Source organism: Mirounga leonina, unplaced genomic scaffold, assembly GCF_011800145.1.
Source record: "Mirounga leonina isolate KUSES-001 unplaced genomic scaffold, KU_Mleo_1.0 Mir_180, whole genome shotgun sequence".
In the NCBI taxonomy this organism is placed as follows: Eukaryota; Metazoa; Chordata; class Mammalia; order Carnivora; family Phocidae; genus Mirounga; species Mirounga leonina.
The window spans coordinates 13537283-13564322 of NW_023270469.1; the positions used below are offsets into that span (position 1 = coordinate 13537283).

Consider the following 27040-nt stretch of genomic DNA (forward strand, 5'->3'; position numbering starts at 1 on the left):
AGCCGCTCGCCATGGCTAGCCCGCAGCAGCAGCCCCCTTACCTGCACCTGGCCGAGCTGACGGCGTCCCAGTTCCTGGAAATCTGGAAGCACTTTGACGCAGACGGTCAGTAGATCTCTCAACTTCTGCGCCCGTTCGCCCCCAGGGAACCTGCGGTGGAGGGGAAGGGGACAGCGCTGATGCGGGCAGGCGTACGTTTGCCCCAGGGGGTGTTTGGGCCCCAAAGCCTGCTGAGGTCGGGGTCTGGAGTCTGGGAGACACCCGCGCTGCTCAGGTGACAACTGTCAGCAACTTTTCTTCTCTGACATAGACGGCAGAGAGCCCACCAGCTTTTGCAGCCTCATTCTGGGCAAGTGGGAGCTTTCCCAGAGAGGAGGCCTGGGCGGGCAAGGCTCCCCATGACTCCCCCTGCCATCTTATCTTCCCTGCCTTTCTCTTCAAGGTAATGGCCTGCCTTCAGCTGCTGCAGCCACAGGTCTCAAAAGCCCACTCGCTTCTTTCTTGGGGTTCTCCTTTTGTTTAATACCAGCTTAGTCCGCCCCCCCCCACTGTCCTGGAGGTTGGGGCGAGCTGGGGGATACTGAAGGGAAAGCCTGGGCCTCCCCAGACGAATTGGCTGGGAGCGAGAGTGGAGAGTGACCTCGGGGCCCTGAACATCCCTTGGGCTTCCTTTGCCCATTTCCCATCCTCCCTGGGCAAATGGGTCCCCTACACAGCAGCATTGGGTGTGGTGGGGGCCGGGTTGTGGGACCAGCATGACATATTCCCTCATGCTGATAGTCCTGGGTGCTTTGGGTGACATCTCTGGGTGGAGGGAGGCACAATCCTAAATGCCTACCAAGACACTGACTCACCCAAAAATCGAGGGCCTGACTGAATGACCTTAGGAGGTGCCTCCCAGGGCTGGCATTCCAAGAGTCTATGATGGTCTGACTCAGGCATAAAGGGAGGCCCCCCCGTTAGGAGCTTCTGATATCGCTAGAGATGTTTTCTGCACCCCTCCAAAAAAACGAAGTGATCGATTCCCGTCTCTGGGGTCCTGGCTGGGATGGGCATCCCAAAGGTTCAGGCATCTCAGAGCACTGGCAGGGTGGTGGCGTCGGGTGTTAGTCCTGGGAGTGACAGTGAGGGGGATGGGAACCAGAGGGAGGATCAGGGGTGGCTCACTTAATTCTTGCCTCCTCCTTTCCTCGCTTCCGCAGGGCATGCCGGTGGCTGAACAGAGGCCCTCTGCCCAGAGTGCTTGGAGAGGCAAGGGTTAATGCCCAGGGAAGGTAGTGAGTCGCGTTTTGTCCCCTTGGATCCACCTGGGAAAGCTGGTTGGGAGCCAGGCAGGTGGTACCCAGGTTGGGACAGTCATCTGCCCGCGAAGTACTGAAGGAGGTGGGTAGATTGCTAAATCCGTAGGATGGGGACAAAGAGGGGTTGTACTTCCAATCCCCAGCTTGTGCCATAACAGTGCCTTGGTGGAAAGGGCTGTAAGGTGCAGCCTCTTAGTATTCCAGATGACGTGCACCTTCCCCAAGGATGCCTCTGCCAGTTTATCTGCACCAGAGACTTGCATGATTGCAGGAGAGTTACCAAGTGGCCGAGGTAGAACCAGCCTCCTGCCAGATGAGTCAGCTATAATAAACAGAGGACTCCATAGTTTCTACTTGCCCCCATCCTCGTGGGGACAACCAATAGCACTCTCAATAACCATGCAAACCCTTACATTTATCTGAGACCTCAAACCGTTCCAAACACAATCGCACCTTCTGGAGTCCCTGTGAGGCTGCTGGGCGAGGTGCTCCTTGTGCAGATGAGGACAGAGGCACGAGGGGTGAGTTCTCTGAGGCTCTATATAGTAAGGTAGTAGTGGGGCTGGTTCCTGGCCAGTGTTTATTCCCTGGTTTGGGGACATGCGTTTGGGTTGGAAGAGGGGTTTTTCCATGACGATAGGTACCAGTTTCCCTCCCACTTGTCCACAGAAGAGCCTCTACCAACCCCATCCTCGGAGGTGATGAGCCATTCCTTTATCTCAGAAAGGGGTCCTTTTGTTGGCTGGAGCAAAGCTAAGTTAGCACCAGACGAGGGAGTCCAACAAACACCCGCAAAGCCTCTGGCTCCCTCCTGCTCCCATGTGAAAGGGGAGCTCCGTGCTTGCTTCTTGGTTCCTTGTCTACCAGACACCGCATTGCCCTCTCCGGCTACTGCCTCAGGGAGGCCCCAAGGAGGAGCCCCAGACCTAACAGAGAAAGACGACAAAGGGGCTTACAGTGCCAGAGATGGCACAGAGGTGATTTAGGAAAATGAGGATACAGCCAAACTGAAGTTCTACTGAAGGATCCAGAATTAGGCCATGGACTGCTTTGCTCTGTAACTTCCCTACCCAAGCCCTCCCGCACACCCAAAGGCTGCTGGGGAGCTCACCCCGCTCCCCTGAGGCAATCCCTGCCCTATCTGGGCCTCCCCCTTACTAACTCTGGCTCTGTGTTCATCATGGGGTTTTTTTCCTGCTACGGAGTCCCCCTGCCGCTTACAAACTTAAAGAGCTCTGGGAGGACTCCCCTTTGCAGCCCTCCAGGTCCCTGGAGCCCAGTTAGGCACAGCCCCTGGGGGAGGGAGCCACTGCCCCACTCCTCCTGGACCCTCTAGGAAACAAAGACAAGGCAGCCCTAGGAGAAGCTGGATGCCAAAGTGAGTGGAGATGGGGCGGGGGGCTCTGACCCTAACTCAGCCCCTTCCTAACCAGGAGGAAGCATCATTCCGGTGACTTTGCCCTAAGAGTTAGATTCTTTTCAAAATCCTCATCAGTCTTGTGGAAAAAGGAAGGAGTGGGTGTTTGGAGAGAGAGAAACTGGGACTCAAAGAGGCAAAGTTCTTTTCACAAGATCACACGGCAAAGTGGGGGGGGGCCGCACCCAGGAATCCTATCTCCTAGTGCCCTGTTCCATCCCTGGATGCTCCCTCAGCGTGAAGCATCTGGGAGGGTTCAGATGTCATCTCTCAAAGGCAGAGGTAGAGAAGACAGTAGCCAAGCTCACGCTCTGACCCACATACCACCTCCATGCTCAGAATGACCCTTACATGGCCCTCCATGTCTGAGTCCCTGTCCAGTGTAGCCTGGTCACTTCTTTGTCAGGAATGTCCTCACTCTGCAAGATCCAAGCAGCTACGGGATGCCCAGCTCGGAGCCCACACTCGCCTGTCCATGTGGTTCTGATCAGACGGGCCATCGGGTTCCTGTTCCACTGATGACCAGTAGGAATTTCCATGGAGAGCCAAGGTGTGGCTCAAAAGGGAAAAACACCTTAGCCTTGAGAAGCCACTGAAATCACAGGGACAAGATGGGTTCTCTCCCAGAGACTAGCAGACACCTGGATCCAAACAGGGAATGCCACTCACCCCCAGAATCTCTCTGACATAGATATACCCTTACGTGTGCAAAAAGTTAGATGAACAAAGGCATCTATTACCGAATTCTTGGGAATACTGAAAATTTGAAGGGAAATGTGCTTCACCAGGGAGGAGAAAAATGAATTATACCAATCTCTACAGGGGAATATTATGCAACCAAGCAGAGTGAGGTGGAGCTTTTCCACTGACGTGGGAAAATGTCCAAGATGTACTATTAAGACTTTTTGAATGGTAGCAGGACACTGTTACTGTATGAACCCATTTTCATTATTCACGAAGCGCAAATGCTGGAAGATATTCGAAAGATAGCACATGTTATAGGGAATAGAAAATGGTGGTTCTCTCTACAGAGGGGATGAGGTAAAAATTAAAAGGCATTTGCTTTAACTAAGTTAATTTCCAGAGGGTTTGAAAATTTTATAAGAGCTTATGTTTCTTGGGTGAATCTGCAAGACAGTAACGATGTAAAAAGATATATATCTGCAGGTGTGGGAATCTGCCCAGACTTCTGGGCATTTGCCTGCCTCCAGATGGCCCTGGGGACGCGGGGGGTTCTCAAAGCCTCTTGCAGGGAGTGAGCCTTGTTCCCCATCCGTGGGGGCCCCGAGGCCTTTGAAAACTACTGACAGGAAGGCCCTGCCCTGTCTTCCCTCCGCTGTCCTCCTACCCCCAATGGTAATAACAGAAGCATCCCCCAAGCCATGCACCACTAACACCCGTCAGACCCGAGCACCCAGGCAGGCCTCCCAGAGCTTCACAGCCAAGTGTGCCTGCAGGGAGAGGGGAGGAGAGCGAAGCCATAGGGCTTCTCCAAGGTGGAGAGAGGTCTGGGCAGCTTGCACTGGGATACTAAGTGGAGGCTCTTGGAACAGTAAAAAAAAGACTTGCCCAAACACGGTTCCAGAATACCTGGTATATATTAATTATTTACACAAACACTATAACATGTACAAGGTAGTGTTACTGTGCTATTCCTAAAATGATTATAGGACTCCTAAAAACCATCACTTCTTGGCACAAGAAAGTCAGAGGGATCTGGTGTGGGGAGCCGAGGTCAGAGCTGTCTTTTAACCCTGTCCGCCGATCTCTGTGGGGTCTGTGTGTCTCATCTGGGACAGCAAAGGATGGGCTTGGGGGTCGTGATGGCAGGATGTGGGGTTCTTTGGGAGAGCCTCCTGTCCCACCCAGGGTAAGCCCTAGGAATCAGTCCCGCACTCCGCTTTCACCCCTAAACCCCCAAATGCTTTGCTAACAGTGCCCTTTGGTGTGTCTGCAGCGTGCTGGGTGGCCCTGAGCTGGTGGCCTCTGTGGGCGCCCTGGGCCCCGCAGCATGCCCCTGGGGATGATTGCACCAGCCAAGGAGGCGCTGTGTCTGTGAGGAGCTGGGGCTCCCCAGGGAGGCAGCCCGGGACAAGTTTTCACAAACAAGACAGCTTGAGCCCGCCTCGCCAGGGGCAGCCACCAGCCCAGGGAGCCTGCGTCCCTGCCCGCTCACCATGGTTATTCCCCTCCAGACTTAAGTGGCTGTCCTGGCTGAAGCCCTGAGGGAGGTTTCCAGGGCTAAGAAGACCCTTCAGGGAAATCTCTTCCAACACCTGGGGAGCCCGAATTACTAGAGCAGGTGTGAAGCTCTTCGAAAATAGTGCCTCTCCTGGCAGCTCTCCGGGCCCGTGGCGTGCCATGCCTTCCTTGGCCCAGCTGGGCCCAGCCGGGCCCATCTGGGCCCTCTGGCCTCGCCTGGCCCTCCCCCCCACTCCTCCTTGGCGCTCTGCTGTCCAATCTGCCCTAGCCTTCTGGCCTCCCCCAAGCCTGGGAACCGGCCCAGCGTTCGGCTGCCAGATGTCCACAGGCTCAGAGGACCCAGCCCAGCTCCAGAACCACTGTTCCAGAAGCAGCATGGCCCAGAAACAGACTAAAAGTCAGATCTGAACGTTCTGGGTTTTTTCAGCCCTGGAAGCCACTCGGAGAAGAGTGTGCAGGAGTGCACGTGTGTGTGTACGTGTGCGCGTGCCCATCTGACCGACAGAGAAGCCACAACAAATGTAGGTGTGGGCGGAGGTCGTCCCCGGGATGAACAGTACACACGCTGTAGGCTGTGACTAATCTCTTTCCCCCTCAAACTCCTCCTCTCCAGCATCCTCACCTGTCTGCTTACCTAGCTGGGTCCTGCGATGAGAGCAGATGAGGGAGGGAGGGGGGCGCTCCTTGTAAATGGTGCGCACCCCAGAAAGTAATATTAATATCAGGGCGGAATTGGAGGAAGCCAATTTCTGGCCCCAGCGGGTGGGGTTTGACTGTCCTGAAGGGTGCTCAGGCTTCGAGGGTAGAGGGCTATTTGCCTTTCCATAAACCTGAACTCTGGATAGACAACCAGGTGGCTTGGTCTCAGGAACACTTTCTTAACGAGGAAGTCTGAAACTTGGCATCTCCTGTCCTGGATTTCTCTAACCTGTGCCTCACGGGGAAACACGGACTGATGGGTGCTGCTGAGGCTAGGCCCATAGTTCTCAAACTTGAATGTGTAGGAGGCCTTGTGAAAACACAGATTTTGGGGTCTCACTCCCAGCGCTTCTGCCTCAGGAGTTCTTGGGTAAGGTCTGGGATTCTGCACTTCTAACAAGCTCTCAGGTAATTCCAATGCTGTTGTTCCACAGACCCCACTTGTAACAGCAAGCCCTTATCCTCCAGACCTGCTAAATTAGACTCTCCACTTTAATAAGATCCCCAGGTAATTCTTGCATCCCTTAACACTTGAGACTCACCATAAAAAGGTCCTTAACCCCGACTGCACGTTAGAATCACCAAGAGAGCTTTGAAAACAGGCCCACAAGAAGTCCCCACCCCATCAATTAAATCAGAAGCTTTAGGGGCGAGGCCCAGACAATGGTATTGTTTTAAAAGCTTCCCAGGTGACTCTAATAGACAGCCTGGCCTGAAGACCAGTACTCTCTACAATAAGCTGAGGAGTTTAAAGCCATGGACTGGTTCAGAGGACAGAGGTTAAAACATGATGCTTTCCATTCATGTGAGATTTTACATTTTCCAGAATGCTCTCGCAATAATACCTTGTGTGACTCTCACAACAGCTCTATAAAGCAGAAAGGGCATAAACAGTTATACCCATTTTAGAGATCAAGAAATGGAGGCTCAGAGAGATTGATTTGCTCGACGTCACATGGACACAGAGCTGGTGGCAGAATTATACCTCTTACTCAGGTTTCTCTTACCTGTTCAACTCTTAGAAAAATCTGTACACACGAATCTCAGTGAGAAACAAGTAGGCCTCTTTCCAACGGGGGGCAGAGCATCCTTTGGTCAAGGCTTTCCAGGTGTCTGTGATCAGCTTAATTGTAAAGAAGTGTCTCACTTTCTTTTTTTTAAAGATTTTTTTGGTTATCCGAGACAGAGAGAGAGCGCGTGCGCGCAGGCACGAGGGGTCGGGGAGGAGCAGAGGGAGAGGGATAAGGAGACTTCCCACTGAGCAGGAAGAAGGAGCTAGACAAGGTGCTCGATCGGAGGACCCTGATATCCTGACCTGAGCCAAAATCAGACACTCAGCTGAGCCACCCAGGTGCCCCCAAGTACTGTTGTCTCAGTTTCAACTGGGGGAAACTGAGGCACAGTGGTGGTAAAGAATAGTAGCAAGAGTACAATAAGGGAAGATGCAGGGCCCCTGACTCCCACCCAGCCCCCTCTTCCTAATGTTCTCAGGATGTGGTTTGATAGGAAGGTAAGGAGTGGCGGTTGCTATGGTAACCACATTCTTATCAATGCCCGTCCACAGGAGATTTGCTTGGTGGCCAGTCGCCCCAAAACCCTGATACAAGGGTCTAGAAAAAGCAATCCATTTGTCTTGTGCTGAAGTCTGCCCTGGAAGGATGTAGGTCAACCCATCCTCCTCCACCCCAGCCGGGGATAGCAGCTGCCTGCTGGGGGGTGGATGGGGGTTGCCCTGAGGGAGACCAAGTGGCAAAGGCCTTTCTCCCCAGTGAGGAGGTTGCCCCTTCTGGGCCCTGCAGCCCCTGCCTCCCTATCCGATCTCTGCCCCTCTCCCTCTGCCTTCAGCTGGTAGATCCTGGTAGTTCTTGTTTGGCTGCTTTGCCCCACTAGACCATGAATGCTCCTGGGGAATAAGCCCATATCTAGGACTTGTCTATAGCTCCCTGACCACTGGGGACAAAGTCAAACTGTTGTTTACTTGCAACGGTATAGGTTTGTTGAATTGAGCCACCTTTTCTCTCTTTGTTGGGGGCACGGAGAGGAAGTGGTGGTGGGATTCCTAGAAGGTTGCTCAGGCTGTGCAAGGTGGGTTCGGGGAGGGGACCTCTACCGTGGCACTCTCCTGGCTCCTCCCCGCTGCCTCCGCTGTTATTCTTCCCTTTCTCTTCCTCTGCCCAGTAGCTGGGGCTTCTCAGAGAGGCCTTCCCTGCCCTCCCCGTCAAGTAGCCCTGGCAGCCCGTCTCCGTTCTATTACATCATCTTTCCTTTTCCTTGCTGTTTGTCTGCCCCTGCCCCATCCCCACCCCATTAGAACAAAGCCCCATCCTGGCAGACCCCGTCTAGCTCACTTTTACACACCTGGTGCCTAGCACACAGCAGGCACAAAGTGGATGCTCAAGAAATATTGAATGAATGAATGAGTGAATGAATGAATAAAACCTAGGTCAGGAATTAGGATACTCCAGTTCTGGTCCTGCCTTGCTGTGTGTCCCTGAACAGATTGCTTACCTTCTCTGTGCCTCAGGTTTCTTTGTCACAAGAAGAGGATTCTATTCTGCCCTGTTATGATCCTGTGTGTCTGGAAGGAGTGTGACAACTTGGAAGACGGGAGCTCGATCTTGCACATTGTCATACCCCCCTCCCACGGCAACCTACACAGGGCCTTACACATAGTGAGGTTTCAAATTATCTCCTGAAGCAAAGAAAGAAGCAAATATGCTTTGAAAAATTAAAAGTGTTGTATCCTGATGTTCACAAGTGTCCATGTCTCCTGCTGGGCAAGGCACTGGCTGACTGGTTCTGGAGGTTATTAAACCACCATAAAACCTTTCCAGAACAAGAATAAACATAAGTACATTTATTCTTTGTAAGTTTCAGAGAAACCCCAAGGAAAAAGTGGGTCCCACAGGTCTGTACTTCTCTTACTTTTTTTTTTTAAGATTTTATTTATTTGACAGAGAGAGAGACAGCGAGAGAGGGAACACAAGCAGGGAGAGTGGGAGAGGGAGAAGCAGGCTTCCTGCTGAGCAGGGAGCCCAACGCGGGGCTCAATCCCAGGACCCTGGGACCATGACCTGAGCCGAAGGCAGACGCTTAACGACTGAGCCACCCAGGCACCCCTGTACTTTTCTTCTTCCCGTTCATATTGCTCAATGGGACATGGCTCAGCGCTGGCTGCACCTGCTTTGGCCTCTTCCTGCACCCCAAATCTTCTCAGCCTAAAGCAAGCGGCCCAAGATCAAGGTGTTCCCCAGCCTGGGCAGCCGGCAGAAACACCAGTCGTGGTGGTAATGACCACTGGCATTTTGGAGGCTTACTGTGGGCCAGCACGTTCCATGTGTTTTTACCCCCATGGGGGTCTTCACTGCCAAACATAGGAGGAAGGCACTGTCATTATCCCTGTTTTATAGGTGAGGAAACAGGTCTGGAGAGGTGGCATCCCAGAGCAAACCAGTGAGTAATAGAGGCAGAACAAGAAGTGGGTGTGGGTACTTCTGCAAGAAGTGTGGGTAACCCGCCCGCACCCCCCTCCATAGCAGGGCCGGCTCTCAGGATGGTGAGGCGTGCCGGTCAGAGCTGAAACCCATCCTTCCAGATCACTGCAGAGACTGATGAGGAAGAGAAAAAGTACTTGTTCCTTCAACTCAGAGGCATCAGCAGCTAGACTGCCTTTTGCCTAGAAAACCCTTGGCCTTGCCTCTCACGCCCCCTCTCCAGCTGGCCTCACTGGCCATTAGACACACGCTCGCGAAATTCCAACTGTCCCAAGAACGATGACCACTCTATGCCAGGGGAAAAAAGGGAGCTCAAGTCCCCTTCCCCCACCCCCTAAATACAATCACATCTTTTCCCTGCAGACAAAACTACATCATTTATCTGCGGGGATCCTCCATGCATGTTTAGTGTAGCATCTTTTCCACTAGGGGGCGCCTCCATGGTTATTTATTGGGAATTGAAAATTCTCAGGGGATGCCAGCAGGGGAGAGGGTGGGAAGAACCCCCACCCCCACCCCACCCCATCCCACCCCCAAGGGCCAGGATAAATACTCCTTTTTTATTTTCTTTGTTTCATTTGCAATTCCATCTGCCCTTGAAGAAAGCTACCAGGTGACTGACCATTCTTTATAGGAACCTTGCTCAATCATTTTACATCAGATTTGAAACTTTAGGCCAGTGGTTTCCTAACTTGCTGCACATGGAAATCACCTGGGGAGCTTTACAAAAAAAAAAAATCATGATGCTTAGTTCACACCCCAAACCAATTACATCAGCATGTCTGGGGGTGGGAGCCAGACATCCTTTTTTTTTTTTACGATCCCAGGAGATTCCAGTTTGGGGGAGTGTGAGGAGCACTGTCTTCGGCCTGTCTGATTTCCCACCCAGAAATGCCTCCTCTCAATCACAGCAGGGACTAGTGACCTTGGCCATGGGCTCAGCTCACCCAGTCTCTAGGCCTTCTGGGTTCAAGACTTGAGAACCTAAAGGGCCTCTCACCACTTATGTGCTCTTCAAAGTCAGGCGCTGACCTTGGGGCCTGGTCCTGATCTTTGCACTTTTCACCCCGACTCGTTCCATCTTTTCCTCAGATTCTGGTCACTGAACTGGAATAAAAGCCACATTGACAGTCCCCTCATAATGGGGGGCTTGGTGGGCTCTACACACATGTCAAAACTCACTTTGCAGCTGACACGGGTTAAATGACTTTTCCAAAGTCCTACAGGCGGTGAGTGAGCAGAACAGGGTTTTACTCTGTGTCCACAAACCTCATGGCCTCCTCTCTTCATGGCCCTGCAGCGGATCGCCTCCCCTCTGCATAATCCTGGTGACCAACACTCTCGGGTGACCCCAGCCCAAAGGACAGACACTCCGCCTTTCTTTCTTTTCTAGCTCCCCAGAGCTGCTGTAACAAAGTACCACCGACCGGGTGGCTTAAAACAACAGAGGGTTTTTTCTCTTACCGTTCTGGAGGCTGGAAGTCCAAAACTAAGGTGTGGGCAGCATGCTTCCTTCGGGAGGCTCTCGGGGACAGTCCTTCTGTGCCTCTCTCCGAGCTCCTAGTGGTTGCCAGCGAAGCATGGCACTCCTTAGCTTGGAGATACATCACTCCAGTCTTGGTCCCTGTCTTTACATAGTCTTCTTCCCTGTGTGTCTCTATGTGTCTCCACATGGCCTTCCTATAAGGACACAAGTCATTGGATTAGGGTCTACCCTAATCTACCATGGCCTCATCTTAACTAATTATAATTACCCTATTTCCAAGTGAGGTCACATTCTGAGATTCTAGGTGGGCATGGGTTTGGGGGGGTGAGGGGGTTACTCTTCAACGCAGTATACCCTCCCACTCCAGAGACCCAAATTCTGTCTCGGCCTCATTCACTCCTGTGACCAGGGCCTGCCACCTGCTGACAAGCCCAGATGCTGATGACCTGTTGGCGCCTGGTGGATTCTCACTCCTGCTGCTTGCCCAGCCAGTTGCAGACAGTTCCGGCTCGGCCCACTTCTACCAGCTTGGCCCAGATGCCGGTCCCTCCCAGCGTTCTCTGACTACTGAAAGTATACCTCAAAGACACATGGTTACTAATCTTGCAGCTGTACGGTTGAGAGCAGGATCTGCATCCCTAACGCTGCACAGTCCGAGGCCAACCCAGACACCTGCTTGTTGACCAGGGAGGAGTTTTCCATGAAGCCCCTGACTTCCCCATCCCCTCACCAACCCCCCATCAGTCTTACTATTCAGCTCTGAGGTCAATTGCTTTCTTTTTTTTTTTCTTTGCTTTCTTCACAGGAAATGGGTACATTGAAGGTAAAGAGCTAGAAAACTTTTTCCAAGAGCTGGAGAAGGCAAGAAAAGGCTCTGGCATGGTAAGCCCAGTACTCTGTCCCATTGTTTGATTTTTCTATCATCCTGATCGCGGCTTTGGTCAGCATTGTCTGTCCCCAAGTTATGCATCTCCTAAGCCAGCCTGACATCTCTGGTCTTGACCTTCCAAGTTTTTATTTGTAAGGATTTTTTTTTCAGTTGGAATAATCCCTTAAAAAGAGAACCTTCCTGCAATATCTTTGGGTGTCTGGGATTGAGGGGTGTTCATGAATGGATACCAGGGGTTACTGAACCCTCCCAAAACTGCAAAGCTTTGTGTCTGTGTATGTGTATAAAAGCTTTTTTTTTTTTTGCACTAAGGAATAGTCCAGAGCCTATCTAAGATTCTCAGGGGGTTCCTGACTCAATTGTATGCCTCAGGGGTTTGAAGTGTCTTTATTCTAGACTGAAGTTTTTCAGCCTCAGCACTACTGACAGGGCTGGATAATTCTTCGTCGTGGGGGGGCTGTCCTGTGCATTGTAGGATACATAACAGCATCACTGGGACTCCCCATGAGATGCCAAGAGCATCCCCTCGAAGTTGTGACAATCAAAAATGTCTCAAGGAATCACCAAATGTCCCCTGTGGGGGGCACAGAATAATCCCCACCGGAGAACTACTGTTCTAGACTAACAGAATCTGGAATCCTCAGCAAGGACCGAGAGGAACACAGGATTGCTCCAAACCAGCATCTGAACCACACAGTACGGACTGGCCTCATTTGTGGTGGTGTCAGACTGCCTTTCTCAGCCTGCCTGAAGCGACTCCAAATCACGTCCCAGCCCCTTCAGGGCAGAGTCATTGTGGGGCCTGTAGTCATGAGCTGGCACTATGAAATTCACTAAAGCCTTGGGAGGACTGTCTGAAATACTGAAAAGCTGAGGTAATTGGAGCTAGTTTATTGGGATTCCCACGTCTAGTTCTCAAAGATACACAGTCAGACCCATTACCACCCCCAGCTCCCGCTGGTCCTTTGGGGGTCTCCCCACTCTCCCCAGCTGCATGTCTGCTGGCCAGTCTGCTGCTTCTTAGCAAGTCTTCATGGGGCAGTTTGGGAGATGAGTCACAAATCCACCAGTAAGCTCCTGGTCCAGAGCCCAGCAGAGTGCCCCAGCGAGGGGAGGTCCATCCATGGGCTTAGGCGATGGTGATGATTTATGGGTTTATCAGCTGTCCCCCTATGACCCCTCATTACTAGGATAAAGAAGCCTGCATCGGGGCGCCTGGGTGGCTCAGTTGTTGGGCGTCTGCCTTTGGCTCAGGTCGTGATCCCAGGGTCCTGGGATCGAGCCCCGCACCGGGCTCCCTGCTCCGCGGGCAGCCTGCTTCTCCCTCTCCTGCTCCCGCTGCTTGTGTTCCCTCTCTCTCTGTGTCAAGTAAAAACTTAAAAAAAAAAAAAAAGAAGAAGAAGAAGCCTGCATCACAGAAAACCCAGGCTTCAAAACTGATTCTGGGATCCTGGGGTAGGCGGAGGAGTGGGTTTTGATGAAGTGCTTCTAGTCTGAAATCTTAGTCACTCCCTTCCTCAGATGGCTTCAGGGGTGACTCTCAAGTCTGTCAACAACCATCTCAACTGACACCATCTGGGACTGGTGTTCAGAGCAGCTGTTATAGGGCAGAAGGAATATTGGCCTTGGAAGCAGGTACCACGAGTTCCAATTCTAGCTACACTGGCTGGTCACCTCGGGAGAAGACCCTTCACCTCAGCCGGCATTGAAGTGTAGAAGGGACAGGCGACTCACCTCACTGGGGCTGCTGTGAAAGCTAAACCGGCTGACCCCATCTGTGATAGGGGCCTAGGAACATTCCGTGCACACTTATAAATGTAAGGCAATAAATACTGATGAATAAATCGTGGCAAATTAAAGCCGGTTCCCAGGTAGAAAGCAGTAGAAGGGTATACAGAAAAGACTCTAACCTGAAGAATGGGTAGAATTCTCCTGGGCCCAATCCGAGGAAGCACCCAACCCACCCAGAAGTCATCAGAGAAGTCAAGAAGAGGCCTCAGCTGCTCAAGCAGAGTGACCATTGGTGAGGGATGAGGAAGAGCCCGTTAATGCATAGAATTATTCAGCAGCACCCAAAACAGGCTAAGATTGGAGAATTTTGGAGAGCCTTATATTTAAGGTAGGCAGTGATGGGCTAAAGGAGATTTTGAAGTTGTCTGTCTTTGGAGTAGTCACAATAATCTAAAGGATAATTGAAATTACCCCTCAGCTTTATGAAGACTTTCTCCTCACCTTCCTCCTGGCATAAAATCAGGGTGAAAAATGTCATGAATTGCCTTTAGACCTGAGAGAAGAAAATGTGCGATTTACCTTGCTCTAGGGTAGTGCTAGTATATTCCTTGTGGAATAAGTTGGCTTGTATGAGAGGTTGCCTTGGTAAAATGTTGGGGCCTCAGTTCTCAAATCTGAGTGATGGGAATAAGTCCTCGTCCTTCTGATACAGCTGTGGTTTAATCCTGTCTCAAAGGCAGAGGGTATGTTTGATTGCATGAATTGCGTGGGGGTGGGGTATATGTCCTCATGTGACCGAGCCTCAAAGGAGAGATCGCTTGGGCTTGGAGGGATCTTGGGAAGGAGAAGAGTGTAGCCCTGACCACTCAGAGCATTGGCCCGGCCTGGTTCCGTGCCTGCAGATTTGGGGTACAGAATGATTCGCGCCACTACCACACCAAGCAGGTGAGAGATCCGTGGTTCCCATGGGGCCCGGCAGCCCAGTCAGCCCCCCTCTGTCTTTCCTCAGATGTCAAAGAGTGACAACTTTGGGGAGAAGATGAAGGAGTTCATGCAGAAGTATGACAAGAACTCGGACGGCAAAATTGAAATGGCTGAGGTGAGTCCTACCATCCTGGCTAAGAGCTACTCCGCCAAGCACAGGTGTCCTTCTGGGCCTCTAAATGGGGGGTGGTCTGGAAGCCCCCATGCCACCTCCAGCACTTAGGCTGACCAACGAGAACAGGCGGGACTTTTTCTGTGCCTCACGAGGAAAGAAGCCACAAACATTGGCCTAAGACAGGTCTAAGACGTGCTCTCACGGTCCCAGCAGCTACTGCAAATGGGTGAGGATCCCAGCTTAAGAGAGGAAGGAGCATGACAGCTGGAGAACAAGAGAGTTCGTGCCCCACCGAAAGGCATCCGAAGGCGACAGTTTTAATTACTTAATTAATTTTTAAACATCTAATTTACATATATAGCACATATCCTATAGATCTAATATAAATACACACACGTTTATGTTTGCAGAAATACATATTGCTAAAACAGAAATAGAGGCATATTAAAAATTTAAAGAGTGTATTTGAGCTAAAATTGGTTGGAATGGGGCAGTGCCAAACCAGAGGTGGCTAGGAAAACTCCACCAGCAGTAGCTGGGCAAAGATTGTCATAGAGAAGGGGGGGAGCAGAGCAAGGAAATTACTTGATTGGCTGGAGCTTGAGTGGCTGCATTATTTGGGAGCAGCTTGTTGGCTGTTCGGTTTCAGTTTGGGTTTGCTCACAGAGGCTACTAAGGCGTTAAGCCCACCTCCGTTTAATGGCTTCCTTGTTTAATTAAACAACTTATGTACACACACACATACACAGTACATAGGCATGTGTGTGCCAGCCTAACCAAATGCCTGTGGCCATCAGTTTGTGATGTGTGGTCCAGGGCTCAGGCATAATGGTGGCAGCACAGGAATGAGGGCATAGCTCCTCCCAGGGTGGATTGGGTGGGATGCTGCCTCAGGGCAGTGCCCCGGAAGCAGAGACTGAGACAGAGACCAACCAGAGTTGGGGCAAGGGATGGGGTGGTCCTTTGTACCCCCATTTCAGTCAGTCGTAGGATACAGGCTGCCCCCTCCAGGTCAGGGAGGTGGCGGGGCTGGGGCAGCGGTGGTTTGTTGGAGGGCAGCTCTGAGCCATTAGCAGGTGTCCTTCATGGCGTGAGGGATGGCCCACCAGCCTAGCTAAGGGGGGACCTGGGAAGGGCACCAAGAGCATAGATGTCTAAGCTGCAAGTCTCAGAAAATCCTGACTCAAATGGGCTTAAACCAGGGGTCACCAGACTCTTTTCTGGAAAGATCCAGATGATGGTAAATGTTTTAGGATCTGGAGGCCATATAGTTTTTGTCACAATTCTTTCAACTCTGCCACTGCGACACAAAAGCAGCCATAGACAGTATAAAAATGAATGGGCATGGCCACGTTCCAAGACAAGTTCATTTACAGAAACAGGCATTGGGCCAGATTTGGCTCATGGCCCATTGTTTACCTACTCCTGGCTTAAACCATGAGAGGCTCCTAATGAGACGAGCCATGGGAAGGGTTGGCTCCAGATGAAGGAGGCCAGGCCCCCATCCCTGCTTCTCCGCAGCTCTCTGCCCCCCAAAATAGCTTCATCCTCAGGCTGGGCTACTGTTTCAGCCATCACATCCGGATACACCCATGTTCAGATGCAGGAAGGATCCATCTCATTTGGCCCCTCCTGGGAACAAGGAAACCTTTCCCAGGAGTACTTTTAGCAGACCTCCCCTCACACCTCATTGGCCAGAACTAGGTCACATGCCTGTTCATAAGCCAATCCCTGGCAAGGGAAACAGGATTGGCACGTTTAGCTGACTCCGACCTATCGGGATTTGCCTGTGACCAAGGAAGCTGGGAGCAAAGTATGTCCGGGACAGCCAGCCGTGTTTGCTGAACTAGGGTATTTTTGCATTGTCTAAAAAATCAGATTTGTTGAGGGATAATTTACGTACAATAAGCTGCACTGATTGGAAGAGCCAAGTTCTGGCGTTCCGCACAGCCATGTAATTACCACCACGATCAAGATACAGCATTTCCATCACCGTTAAAAATCCCAAGCAACCACCCATCTCAGATTCGTTTGCATTTTTTAGAATTTTATATAGATGGAATCATCTATTAAGTATTCTTTTGAAGACGGGATACTTGCATTTTTAAAGTGGCACCACTGTCTGTCCCTCAAGCTGCTCACACCTAAGATGTGGGGCGACCCAGATATACTTCTCAGAACATCCTTCTTCCCTTTTGAAGGGCTGTTCTCAGGAAGAAAAGCAAAATGCAGCTCCCATGCTACCTTGCCGCTGGCCATTCACCATCCTCCCTCCAGGAAAGTCTGCTCTGCTCCCTGGCAGGGCCCTCTAACGTCTCTGTCGCTCTCTGGCCCCCACAGCTGGCGCAGATCCTGCCAACGGAGGAGAACTTCCTTCTGTGCTTTAGGCAGCACGTGGGCTCCAGCACCGAGTTTATGGAGGTGAGGCCAAGGCGCTGCCTTTCTCCCATGTTCAGAGCCAGGCCCACCCCAATGCCTGGGAGTGGTCCCCTGGGCGATGCTAAACCCCTTAGAACTCCACGACTCAGCGCATGGTCCCTGGACCAATGCCATCAGCATCACCATCACCTGAGTGCGTGTGAGAAACGCAGAGTCCCTGATCCACGCAGAAATCTACATTTCAGCAAGATCCCCAAATGATATGTGCACGTCAAAGCGTGCAGGATACAGTGAGAAGTAAATGTGGGCAAGTACATTTGGGAGATGCCATGTACACACTTACCTCCCCTTCGGGAATTGGTCATGGACATTTGCATCTTACAGTCTCTGAGAAATCCTGCAGTGAAGAGATCTGTTTCACGTCATTTGGCTTCCAGATCTCACGTACTGTGTTCTCAATAACATTAGTGTCCCTTGAAGTCAGGGCTCCAAGGAGCATGTGTGGGGAGCATGGATTTATGTGCCATCCCAAAGCTGAAAAAGCTCGGGTGGGGGGCGGGGGGATTCCAGTTTGCAGTATCTTCCAGTTCTGATTCTTAACTATGGTCTACACGTCAGTGCCCGCCTTTAAAATAGATCTGTGCAACAGACATTCTTTGAAATCCTCAAGTGAAACAGACCATCCAAACTCACATATTTTTTTTAGTAATAGTCAACGATAGATGAAACCATGTGAAATCACTAATATTTGACCATTTTTTATTTATAAATATTGGAAATTCCATATGACTCAACCAAATACATGACTAATCCTGATACCCAGCAAAGTACCAATTATTTCTTGATATTTTTCTGGACTCTGCACCCTCGCTGTTCAATGTATGTGTCCCTCGGAGGGAAACTTAACCGATACCCCCCACACACTGTCTGCTCTGATAATGACTGGCCTTCAACTTGACTTGAGTTGCCATTCCTCATGTTAAATCCATGTCCAGACACCGGTAATCCCCTCTCCGTGATTTACTGCCCAAAACTAATAGTTAGCCCAGAAACCCACATGGCATGGAGTTCCCTACATGGGTAGAAAGTTGGTTAGAAAGAACCGATTCTCAGGGCAGAAAAGTCATTTTTTAAGCGGCAGCTTGCCTAAGCATCAGATATGGATTTAATTTTATGGTGCTTTAAAGGATTTTCCCCAGGCTTTTCAAGATGGCAAGATTCCATAAGCTGGTCATTGACATTCTGGATTCTGTTCTTAGTCCTTCTCTTGCCTGTCTTGCGGGGGGGGGGGGGGGGGGCAAGGGGGGTGGGGAAGCTCTGCATCTCCTTGTCAGAGTACTGCTTTTGTGAGAGTCGATTTTTCTGTCTGTAGAAAAGGGAGCGTTATGCCTGATGGCTCCCTCCCTGATGGGCAGGGAGGCAGCCAAAAATTGGCCTCTATCCCACCTCTGATCTGGAAAATGGGGATGACAATAGTTTGCGGTGGGGGGGGGGGGCTGGAAATGCTTAAAGAGAAGCAAAAAATACCTTTCTCTGTCTCTGTCCCCCTCTCTCAAAGTCATTAGTGGTTTTTCTCTGTGTCGTTGACATGATTCCATATTCTTATCTGTCTTTATCCTTTCATCTACAGTATAACTGCTGAGCCAACAGCCCCAACCGAGTTTCCCGAGACCCCACCATCCCACAGCACCACCCCCCTGGGGTTGGCCATTTGTTCCATTTTTATCAGCTGGAAACATGAATTGGTCCCTGTGCCTCCCTGAAAGGCTAGCTCCGTCCCACTGCTAAGCACAACATTGTAATTTCTAATTTTAGCGATGCCTCAGGATTTCTTTGAGATTTCACAAAGCCCAGGTCCCTTGAACTCTTTTCCTTGAATGGGAAGAGAATGACCCACTGATGGAGAAGCACAAAGTGCTGGCGGGAAGAGAAGTGAGCAGGGAGTGTCTGGGGGGTGGGGGCGGGGCCAGGGAGGGAGGGAGGTCAGACCCGCTGGGAGGATCTCTCCCAAAAGAAAAGCAAAAAGCAAAGCGATGCTTTGCTCTGAGTGGACTGGGGTCCCTTCAGGTTACCCTCCTTTTTTTAAAAAAAAGATTTTATTTATTTATTTGTCAGAGAGAGAGAGAGAGGGAACACAAGCAGGGGGTGTGGCAGAGGGAGAGGGAGAAGCAGACTCCCCGCTGAGCATGGAGCCCAATGCAGAACTCGATTCCAAGACCCTGGGATCATGACCTGAGCCAAAGGCAGATGCTCAACCAACTGAGCCACCCAGGCACACCCAGGTTACCCTCCTTTTAGGCAACTTAGGGGGTATCTGCCTTTTTTCCCAGTCAAGACTCAGATGAACTAAATTCTAAGGCACTAAGTACATGCAGTTCGTTGGTGAAGTCATATTTGTAAATCTGCACATATTAGTACTTTCTCAAGGGCAGGTTTTCTGGGCACAGGAAGGAATATTTGGATGGAACCAATGCATTTTTTCCCCCAGAGAAAAGACAGTCCCCTGATCAAATATCATCTATCCAAGTTGTCTGTGGTATACATCTACCCTTTTGCTGGGATTTGCTCATGTCTCATAACTTTTTAAAAAATCAGGATCCAAAAAAAAAAGTACTACCAAATCTCCTGAGCCACCACAATCCCATGAGAATTACACGGCCTTGCTTGCTGGTATGGAAAAAAGATCCTCGTATATCTATAAACTCAGCCTCCAGACAATAAAAGGGAGACATGACATGGAGAAAGGAGGGGATGCAGGGAATCCAAGTTTGGCAAAATAATTAGTGCTTGCTGATTCTCAGTAAACCAGGCATCACCCGTGTGCAGTGTGCGCTTCGGAGCTGAGGGACAAGAGAGGAAAAGTCAAGGGAAGAAGCCTTGAAAGGCACCAACATAGATCAAAGATCTGCGGAAATGGGGCCCTTTGGATTGAGCAGGGAGAGGAGTGGTTTCCTTAAAAAAAGAGAAAAAGGAACGCTTTTTATCACAAAGATGGGGAGTCGCCCTGGGATAGCCTAAACAAGCTGACGACACTACCAATTCTGCTCCCCTTCAGACGTGGATGCCGTGTGCACCATGATGGAGGAATGGACGAGGGAGTACAGTGACGAGGAACCAAAGCCTATGTCTGCCCCTTCCAGAAGGTTCTTACCCTTGGCCCTGGCCCTACTCAGAGAATGAGAAACCTCCAGAGCAGTAAAAGAACATGCTGTATACCCACAGCAAAAATCGGATCCACCAGATCCTAGTGCTAGAAGTTGCTTGGCTAGCACCTTAGAAAACCATAACCCTGTCCAAAAAAAGAAAAGAAAACCATAACCCTAGTTACAAAATGATCCAAAAAGAGACCCAGGCCAGTTAGAGTAGGGAGACATCGTCCCAGCAGTTTTTTTTTCTTTCTCTGTGTGACCTGGGCCAAGACACTTGCCCCCATTTCTTCATCTGTGACATGGAAGGGACTGGGCTAGACCATCTCCATGCCCCCATCCCCCGGTAATATTCTTGAACATCAAGACCCAACCTGGTCCATTAAAGGGAATTGGAAGGAGGCCTATAGATGCTGACAGGTCTTTGCAAATAGGTTGGTGTTCCCATTGCAGGCTTGGCGGAAGTATGACACAGACAGAAGTGGCTACATTGAAGCCAACGAGCTCAAGGTAGGATGGGCCTTGGGGAGGGTATGGAAGGCACAGAGAATGGGACTGAGGCCAGAGCAGTGGAACCCGGGGAGGGAGGAGATGTTGGGTGAGGAACATGGGTTTATGGTCTGCTCAGGAACACTTAAGCCCAGCTCTGAATCGGTGGACATGTTCAGGACGGCCATGTGAATGAGTAACACGGAGCCGCAGGGCCAGGGAGTTGGACCGGACTACACTCCTTCGCACATCAGTGCCCAGGACAGGCACCTTCAAGGCGATTCCAGCAGATTGGCCTCCTGGCCTGTACATCTACCCCACCATTCCTCTGGAACTAGGGATCCCCAGGCACTGCTTAGCCCTGTGTCCTGGGCTCTCTGAGGTGCCAGAGCCAGTTTCCACCACCTCTCTTAGGGGCTGAAGTTGTATCCAGGAGCTACCTCCAGGCCTTCATGGTCATTCCCCAAGCATTAGGGATTAGGGAATTAGGAGGGATGTAAGTCATACAAATGGTAGACCTCGGAAAGCAATGTTGACTGAATGAAGGAACAAGTACAAGGGAGGGACTGACTGAGTCAGGAGCTCTGAAGAGACCTTTTGTGTTCTAGGGATTTCTGTCTGACCTGCTGAAGAAGGCGAACCGGCCATATGATGAACCCAAGCTGCAAGAATACACCCAAACCATAGTGAGTGGGCAAAAGTGTCCCTCCCCCCTCCAGAGGCACAGAACTCGGGCCCCAAGCCAGTGGGATTCTGGGTCTCCAGGGTCTTTTGTTGGCTGAGTCTTCAGGCCCCGGTGAGGTGACTCCCAGTGGCAGCTGACAAAAGGGATGCTGGGTCTCTGGCCCCACACCCCCTCTGTCTGAGATCCTCACTGAGCTAAGAGAGACTGGGAGCATCTGTTTCCATGACAACCTCCCCAGCTCTGGGAGAGGATGGGCTTGGAGAAGGTGGGCCTTTGCTGCTGGCCGGCCATGCTTCTGGGGCCCTCGCCCCGAGAAAGGGAGAGAGGATCAGGGACCCATTTAGACCATGCTGGTCTCTGGCCTCCAGGTGACCTCAGAGGGGGCAGAGCACACCCACCCATCTCCCTTCCTCTTCAGTACAAGGGATGGCAGGTCAGGGTCCCCCAGGAGAGGTCAAAGCAAATCACCCAGGCACCTCTGTCTGTCCCCAACAGCTACGGATGTTCGACTTGAACGGGGATGGCAAGCTGGGCCTCTCGGAGATGTCCCGGTAAGTGCCTGAGCCCACCCCAGGGTCACTTTTCCCAGGACCTCTGAAGACCGTTCCTGCCACCCTCCCTGGCTCGAAGACCAGTCGGTGGGGGGAAAGTGACGGGTCAGGTGTCATGAAGCTCAAGACCAAGCTAGAGAGTGTCAGCACCTCAGTGTGTCCACCTCCCTCCTTGTAGAACTTGCCACAAGTTCCTCCGTGCTCAGAGACGGTTTCCAGAATTGCGGGTGCTGCCTCCACATCCCCCCACGTCCCCGTTTTTCTGGCCTCTGCCCTGTCTCCTAAGCTCTGCTCTAACACTTCCTTTCCAGACTCTTGCCTGTACAGGAAAACTTCCTGCTTAAATTTCAGGTAAAAGAGCCTCTGCTTTTCTTCACTTCCTCCCTTCCCTCATCCCCACGCACTTCACTCTGCCACCCTCCTGTCCGCCCTCCAGCACACAGGTGCGCACACATGCGTGCACACGCTCGCTCACACACACGCAGGCACACGTGCTCGCTCACTTGTGCACACGTGCATACACGCACACATACATGTGCATGCACAGACATGCACACGCATGCACACACACACACCCAGGCTTTTGCTTCTCTCTTTAATACCTCGGGCCTTACAGGGCATGAAGCTGACCTCAGAGGAGTTCAACGCAATCTTCACATTTTACGACAAGGTAAGAGGGAGGACAGCGTGGGAGGGAAAAGCAGGGGAGCCCCCAGCCACATGGCTCCGCTTTGTCCTTCGGAGTAAGGAGGAGCTCAGTACTGCTCCCTTGCCGCCAGCTCGTAATTTCACATCGGAGCCAAGTGTTTTGCTAGGAAGTTGGGAGGGAGAGGACCCCCTTACCGCCCGTCACCCCTTCCTTTGCTGCCCCCACCTGTGTGACTCCAATAGTCTCCCTTATAACCAAAGCATGGGGGGTAAGCTTTAAATAGCCCCTATGTTCATCCTGACATCTTAGGGAGTTAGCTAAATGCTTCTGGAACCTCATTTATATTTTCAATGCAAATGAAAAACACCGGGACGCACATTTGCCCTCAAGTGTCCCGTTCCTGCCTCGGCTGGGGAAGTCAGCAGTTAGGTGTTATTTTAACACCACACGGTGTGAACACCTGCAGAGTAGAGGGAAGGTCACACTCTGCAGGCTCCCTGGGATGAGTTGGGGGAATCGGGAGGCCAGGTCAGGGGTGATGGGGCCTGATTCTAGAGCTCTGTGCTGCCCCTGCTCCCCACCACCAGGACGGCAGCGGCTACATCGATGAGAATGAGCTGGATGCCCTCCTGAAGGACCTGTATGAGAAAAACAAGAAGGTAAGCAACTGAGCCCTGAGGCCTAGGGAGGTGGCCCTGGGGCAGGAGAGAGGCTCCTGAGGGAGGGGGGAAAGGAACATGGGGTCATTTTGCTCTCCTCTGATCACCCATAACTAGGCAGCGCAGTTTGGGGGCTGTTGTTTCGTTTCTGGTTGGTGCTTGGTTGATTGGCTGATGTTTCTTTTAACTGCAGTAAAATACACTTAGCACAAAGTTGACCATCTTAACCATTTTTTGAGCGTGCACTTCAGCAGTATTCAATACATCCCTGTTGTTGTGTAGCCATCACCACCACGACGTCCAGAACACTCTTCCTCTTGCAAAACCGAAACTCTTCGTCCAGTAAACAACCACTCTCCATTCCCCCGGTCCCCGGCCCCCAGCCGCTCTAGGCACCTCCGAAACGGTGGCATCCAGGGCTTGTCTTTCTGTGATGGGCCTACCTCGCTGAGCATAATGTCCTCTGGGTTCACCCATGTTGTAGCAATGCCGACGTCCTTCCTTTTTAAGGCCGAGTAATATTCCAGTGTTCGTGTCCACCACCTTTTATCTGTTCACCCCTCAACAGCTCCTCGGGGGTGTTCCCCCTGTTGGCTCTCTGGAGTGATACGACGGTGAAGCACTGAGAGCCTGACCGCCACCCGAAAAGACTTTTCCCACAAGGAGAGATTTGGGAGAACCTCTGAAACTAATAATATGTTATATGTTAATTAACTGAATTTAAATTTTTTTTTAAAAGGAGAGATTTGGGAAAGAAGGGGCTGGTGGGGGGTGAAGATCTTTCTCTCTGCCTCTCCCCCCAGCCTGTGCATGCATGCTCTCTCCCTCTCTCTCTCTCTCTCAAATGAACGGATAAAATCTTAAAAGAAAATAAAAAATAAATGCAGGGTCTGGAGGTGGGCAAGAGGCTAAGATGAGCCACGGAAGCATTTGTTCCCCTCAAAGAAAAGGCAAAAGACAGAGAACCGAACTATTACTTTCCCTGGGTGGCGTTGCTTCCAGGATAGACCGCAGGCATGGGCGGGCTCATCAGGAGGCCAGGGTCGGGGGCGGCAGGGGGACCAGGAGCCCACTGCTGTCTTTGTAGCCGCCTTCCTTCACCTCCTGGAAAATGCCTTTCTCTGAGCAAATGGTTTTGCTGTTTTCTTTAATGAGATGAACACTCCATACTTCCTCGCGTTGTCTAACCACCTTGGCTGCCAGGCACAAGCTAAATTTACTGCTCAGTTTCAGGGGACAAAATTCACTGCAGCCCCTGAGTCTGTCTCCCCTTCCAGCTGCTTGCTTTCTGACCACTTCATCTTCGTCCTGAATATCATTCTTCATTTCTTTCATCCCACATTTATTTATTTTTTGTTATGTACAAGTACTTTTTGAAAGAGGCAGAAAATAAATTACAAGTAAGCACATACTTCTTAGGAAGAAGGAGGTCTTCACCAGGTATCTGAATTCAGCAGACTCTTTCCTGGCACCAAACTCTAGGAGAAAATTATTTATGCGCCCTTAATGTGTCCAAGGAGTGTTGGGCATCTTAGTGGAAAATATCTTTAACTATAATTGTATTAACGAGGCATCATTATTTTCCCTATGGCCCTGCTCAACACCTGAAGTTGTTCGACCCTGAAGGCAAGCATTAAATCTTGGGAGTGACCTGAATTTTCTGCTCATCACCTAACTAGGCTCTTTCTTTCTTTTTTTTTTTTTTTTTAAGATTTTATTTATTTGTGAGAGAGAGACAAAGAGAGTACAAGCGGGGCGGTGGCGGGGGGGACGGGCAGAGGGAGAAGCAGACTCCCTGATGAGCTAGGAGCCTGACATTGGGCTCGATCCCAGAACCCCCGGGATCATGACCTGAGCTGAAGGCAGACGCTTAACCCAGCTGAGCCACGCAGGCGCCCCTAGGTTCTTTCCTAATTACCACGAAATACCACTCCTGTGGCCACACAGGTTCACTCGAGATGTGGAAACAAAAACAGTCAGGTGTTGGGGTTAGGAAGCAACTCGGAAGGGTGGAGAACAAGGATATTAATAGAGTTGTTTACCTGGGAGTCTTCCACCTGTACCAAGCTCAGGAGGTAGCCGCGGGGTATGGAGAGCCTGAGCCAGGAGAGGGAGCCAGGGGACTGGGACAGCAGCACCCATGCTGGGAAGGGAGCGGCCGGCCGTTTGCTGTGAACCCCCATGGCAGATGCACATGCCGTTTGGATGGTGCGAGGTCTCTGATACGGATTCTGAGCTGATTCATGTTTGAGGCTCCTGAGGGACAGGCTGGTGAGATCAAACCTCAGTATTTCTCACCACTCCTGAGGCCACCGCAGCTCAGTAAAGCCTTCTTCAGCTTCCAGCAGAACTTCTAGACGTAGAAAGTGAGCAGCGCTCTCCCTTCCTGCTGCTAAGAGTCTTGATGCCACAGTGAGTCGGGGCGGGCGGTTCTCCAGCTCTGGGTTGATATATGGGGTCCCCTCCCTGGCTCCTAATTTGAATGGTAGATAGTATCACAACTAGGTGATATTTCCAGGGACTTCCCAGCTTCAGGGAAGATGCTCCGCAAAGCTAGCGACGCTCACACAGTGCTTCCAGGGTGTGTGGTGGCACAAAACCCGGAATCAGTAACATGGGGGGATGTCCTGAGACACAGTAAAGGACCGACCTCTGAGCACCAAAAAGAGAGGTGACTGAGGGCAGGTGAGCCAGGCAAAGAATTAGATAGACTTCGGGACTCAGGAAACTAAGGGTATTTGTGGCTGTAGAGTTGGTCCAGTCCTCTAACAAATACCATAGTTTTTATGCTTCAGTTTTTTCATTAGCTGAAAGGAGATAAAGACCATCACCCTGAAAGGGGTGGTGGAAGGAAGGAAGGGAGGGAGGGAGGGAGGAAGGAAGGAAGGAAGGAAGATCTGCCAACAATTTCAAGACAAGAAGAGAGGAGGGAAGGAGCGGGGGAGGGAGGGAGTGTGTGAGCAAGGGAGAGAGGAAGGGAGACAAAAAGATAGTATAAGTGATGGATGGCTTTGCTGTATTTCAGACCTATTGGTTATTTGTATCCAAATCAATTATTGTAAAGCATGTATTCAACACAAGGCATATTAGGTACTGATGTTCTGTTTAATGTTGGCCTCCATTTTACATGAGACAGTGGCCATATGTCTGTGGGTCACCTGTCCTCATGGCCTCTGAAGGGCCACAGAAGCCACTGAACAATAAGTAGGCAGGTGAGCCTTGCTGCTGGGGAGGCAGGAGTTAGGATTCCTTCTTTAAATGGGTGAAGTTGAGGAAAGTATGGTCCTTGGGGTGGGCAGGCAAGACCAGGGAGCTTCCCCTGTGTTCTCTTCCTCACCTTCAAGGACCCATGAGGAGTACGGGAGGCCCAGGGAGCCGGGGACTTGATACAAGTCATGCAGAGATAGGGACTAGCCGATTTTGGAGGGCACGCTGTGTCAGGGGCTGTGCTAGGCATTGTTCGAGTTCATCCCTCAGCTAACCATCCTAACACCTCAGTGAGGCAGACCTTGTTAATGAACCCATTTTACGGATGAGGCAGCTGAGCTGAAAGTCAGAAAAGATGAATACTTTCCCCAAAGCAATGCAGCCAGTAAGAGAGAGAGGGTTTAATGCAGGGCTTTCTGACTCCAAAGCCCATGGTTGCTGGGATGGGGAGAAGAGAAAGGTTCTGGCGGATGTGTTTGTGAATGAGCAGATGGGAGCCTCCGCTGGAGCCATCCAGTGAGGGGCTCTTACTCTCTCCCTGTGTCTCCTAGGAAATGAATATCCAACAGCTCACCACCTACAGAAAGAGCGTCATGTCCTTGGCTGAAGCGGGGAAGCTCTACCGCAAGGACCTGGAGATTGTCCTCTGCAGCGAGCCCCCCATGTAAAGGGGGGCCAGGGGCTGTTTCTCCGCCTCCCCCAAACCCTGCCCCCGCTGCCCTGCCACTTCTCCCCGGACCCCGAGATCGTGAGCGCTCCTCCTCCGCCCCCGCCACCTGCACACACCAGCCTGCAGAGCAGGAAAGGAGAGATGGAGGGTGGGTTGCTGACGGGCCTCCGGGAGCCCCCTCCAACCTCCCCGGACCTGACCCGACCCGGCATGCTGCTCTGCCCGCAGCAGGGTACCACCCGTGTGGGCGGTGGGCGGGGCACGGGCGGGGCTTCCCCGCCCCCCTT

At 51.4% G+C, this 27040-nt stretch overlaps 1 protein-coding gene across 1 annotated transcript; it reads left to right on the top strand.

Annotated features, from left to right (window-relative positions):
• CALB2 (calbindin 2) lies at positions 1-26751 on the top strand. Its single transcript, XM_035025317.1, has 11 exons — positions 1-105; positions 11405-11481; positions 14229-14318; positions 16659-16739; positions 20297-20353; positions 20941-21018; positions 21513-21568; positions 21880-21919; positions 22185-22238; positions 22805-22876; positions 26635-26751. Exons 1-11 carry the CDS (start codon positions 12-14, stop codon positions 26749-26751), a joined length of 816 nt encoding a protein of 271 aa, XP_034881208.1. The 5' UTR covers positions 1-11.
• The last annotated feature ends 289 nt before the right edge of the window (positions 26752-27040 follow it).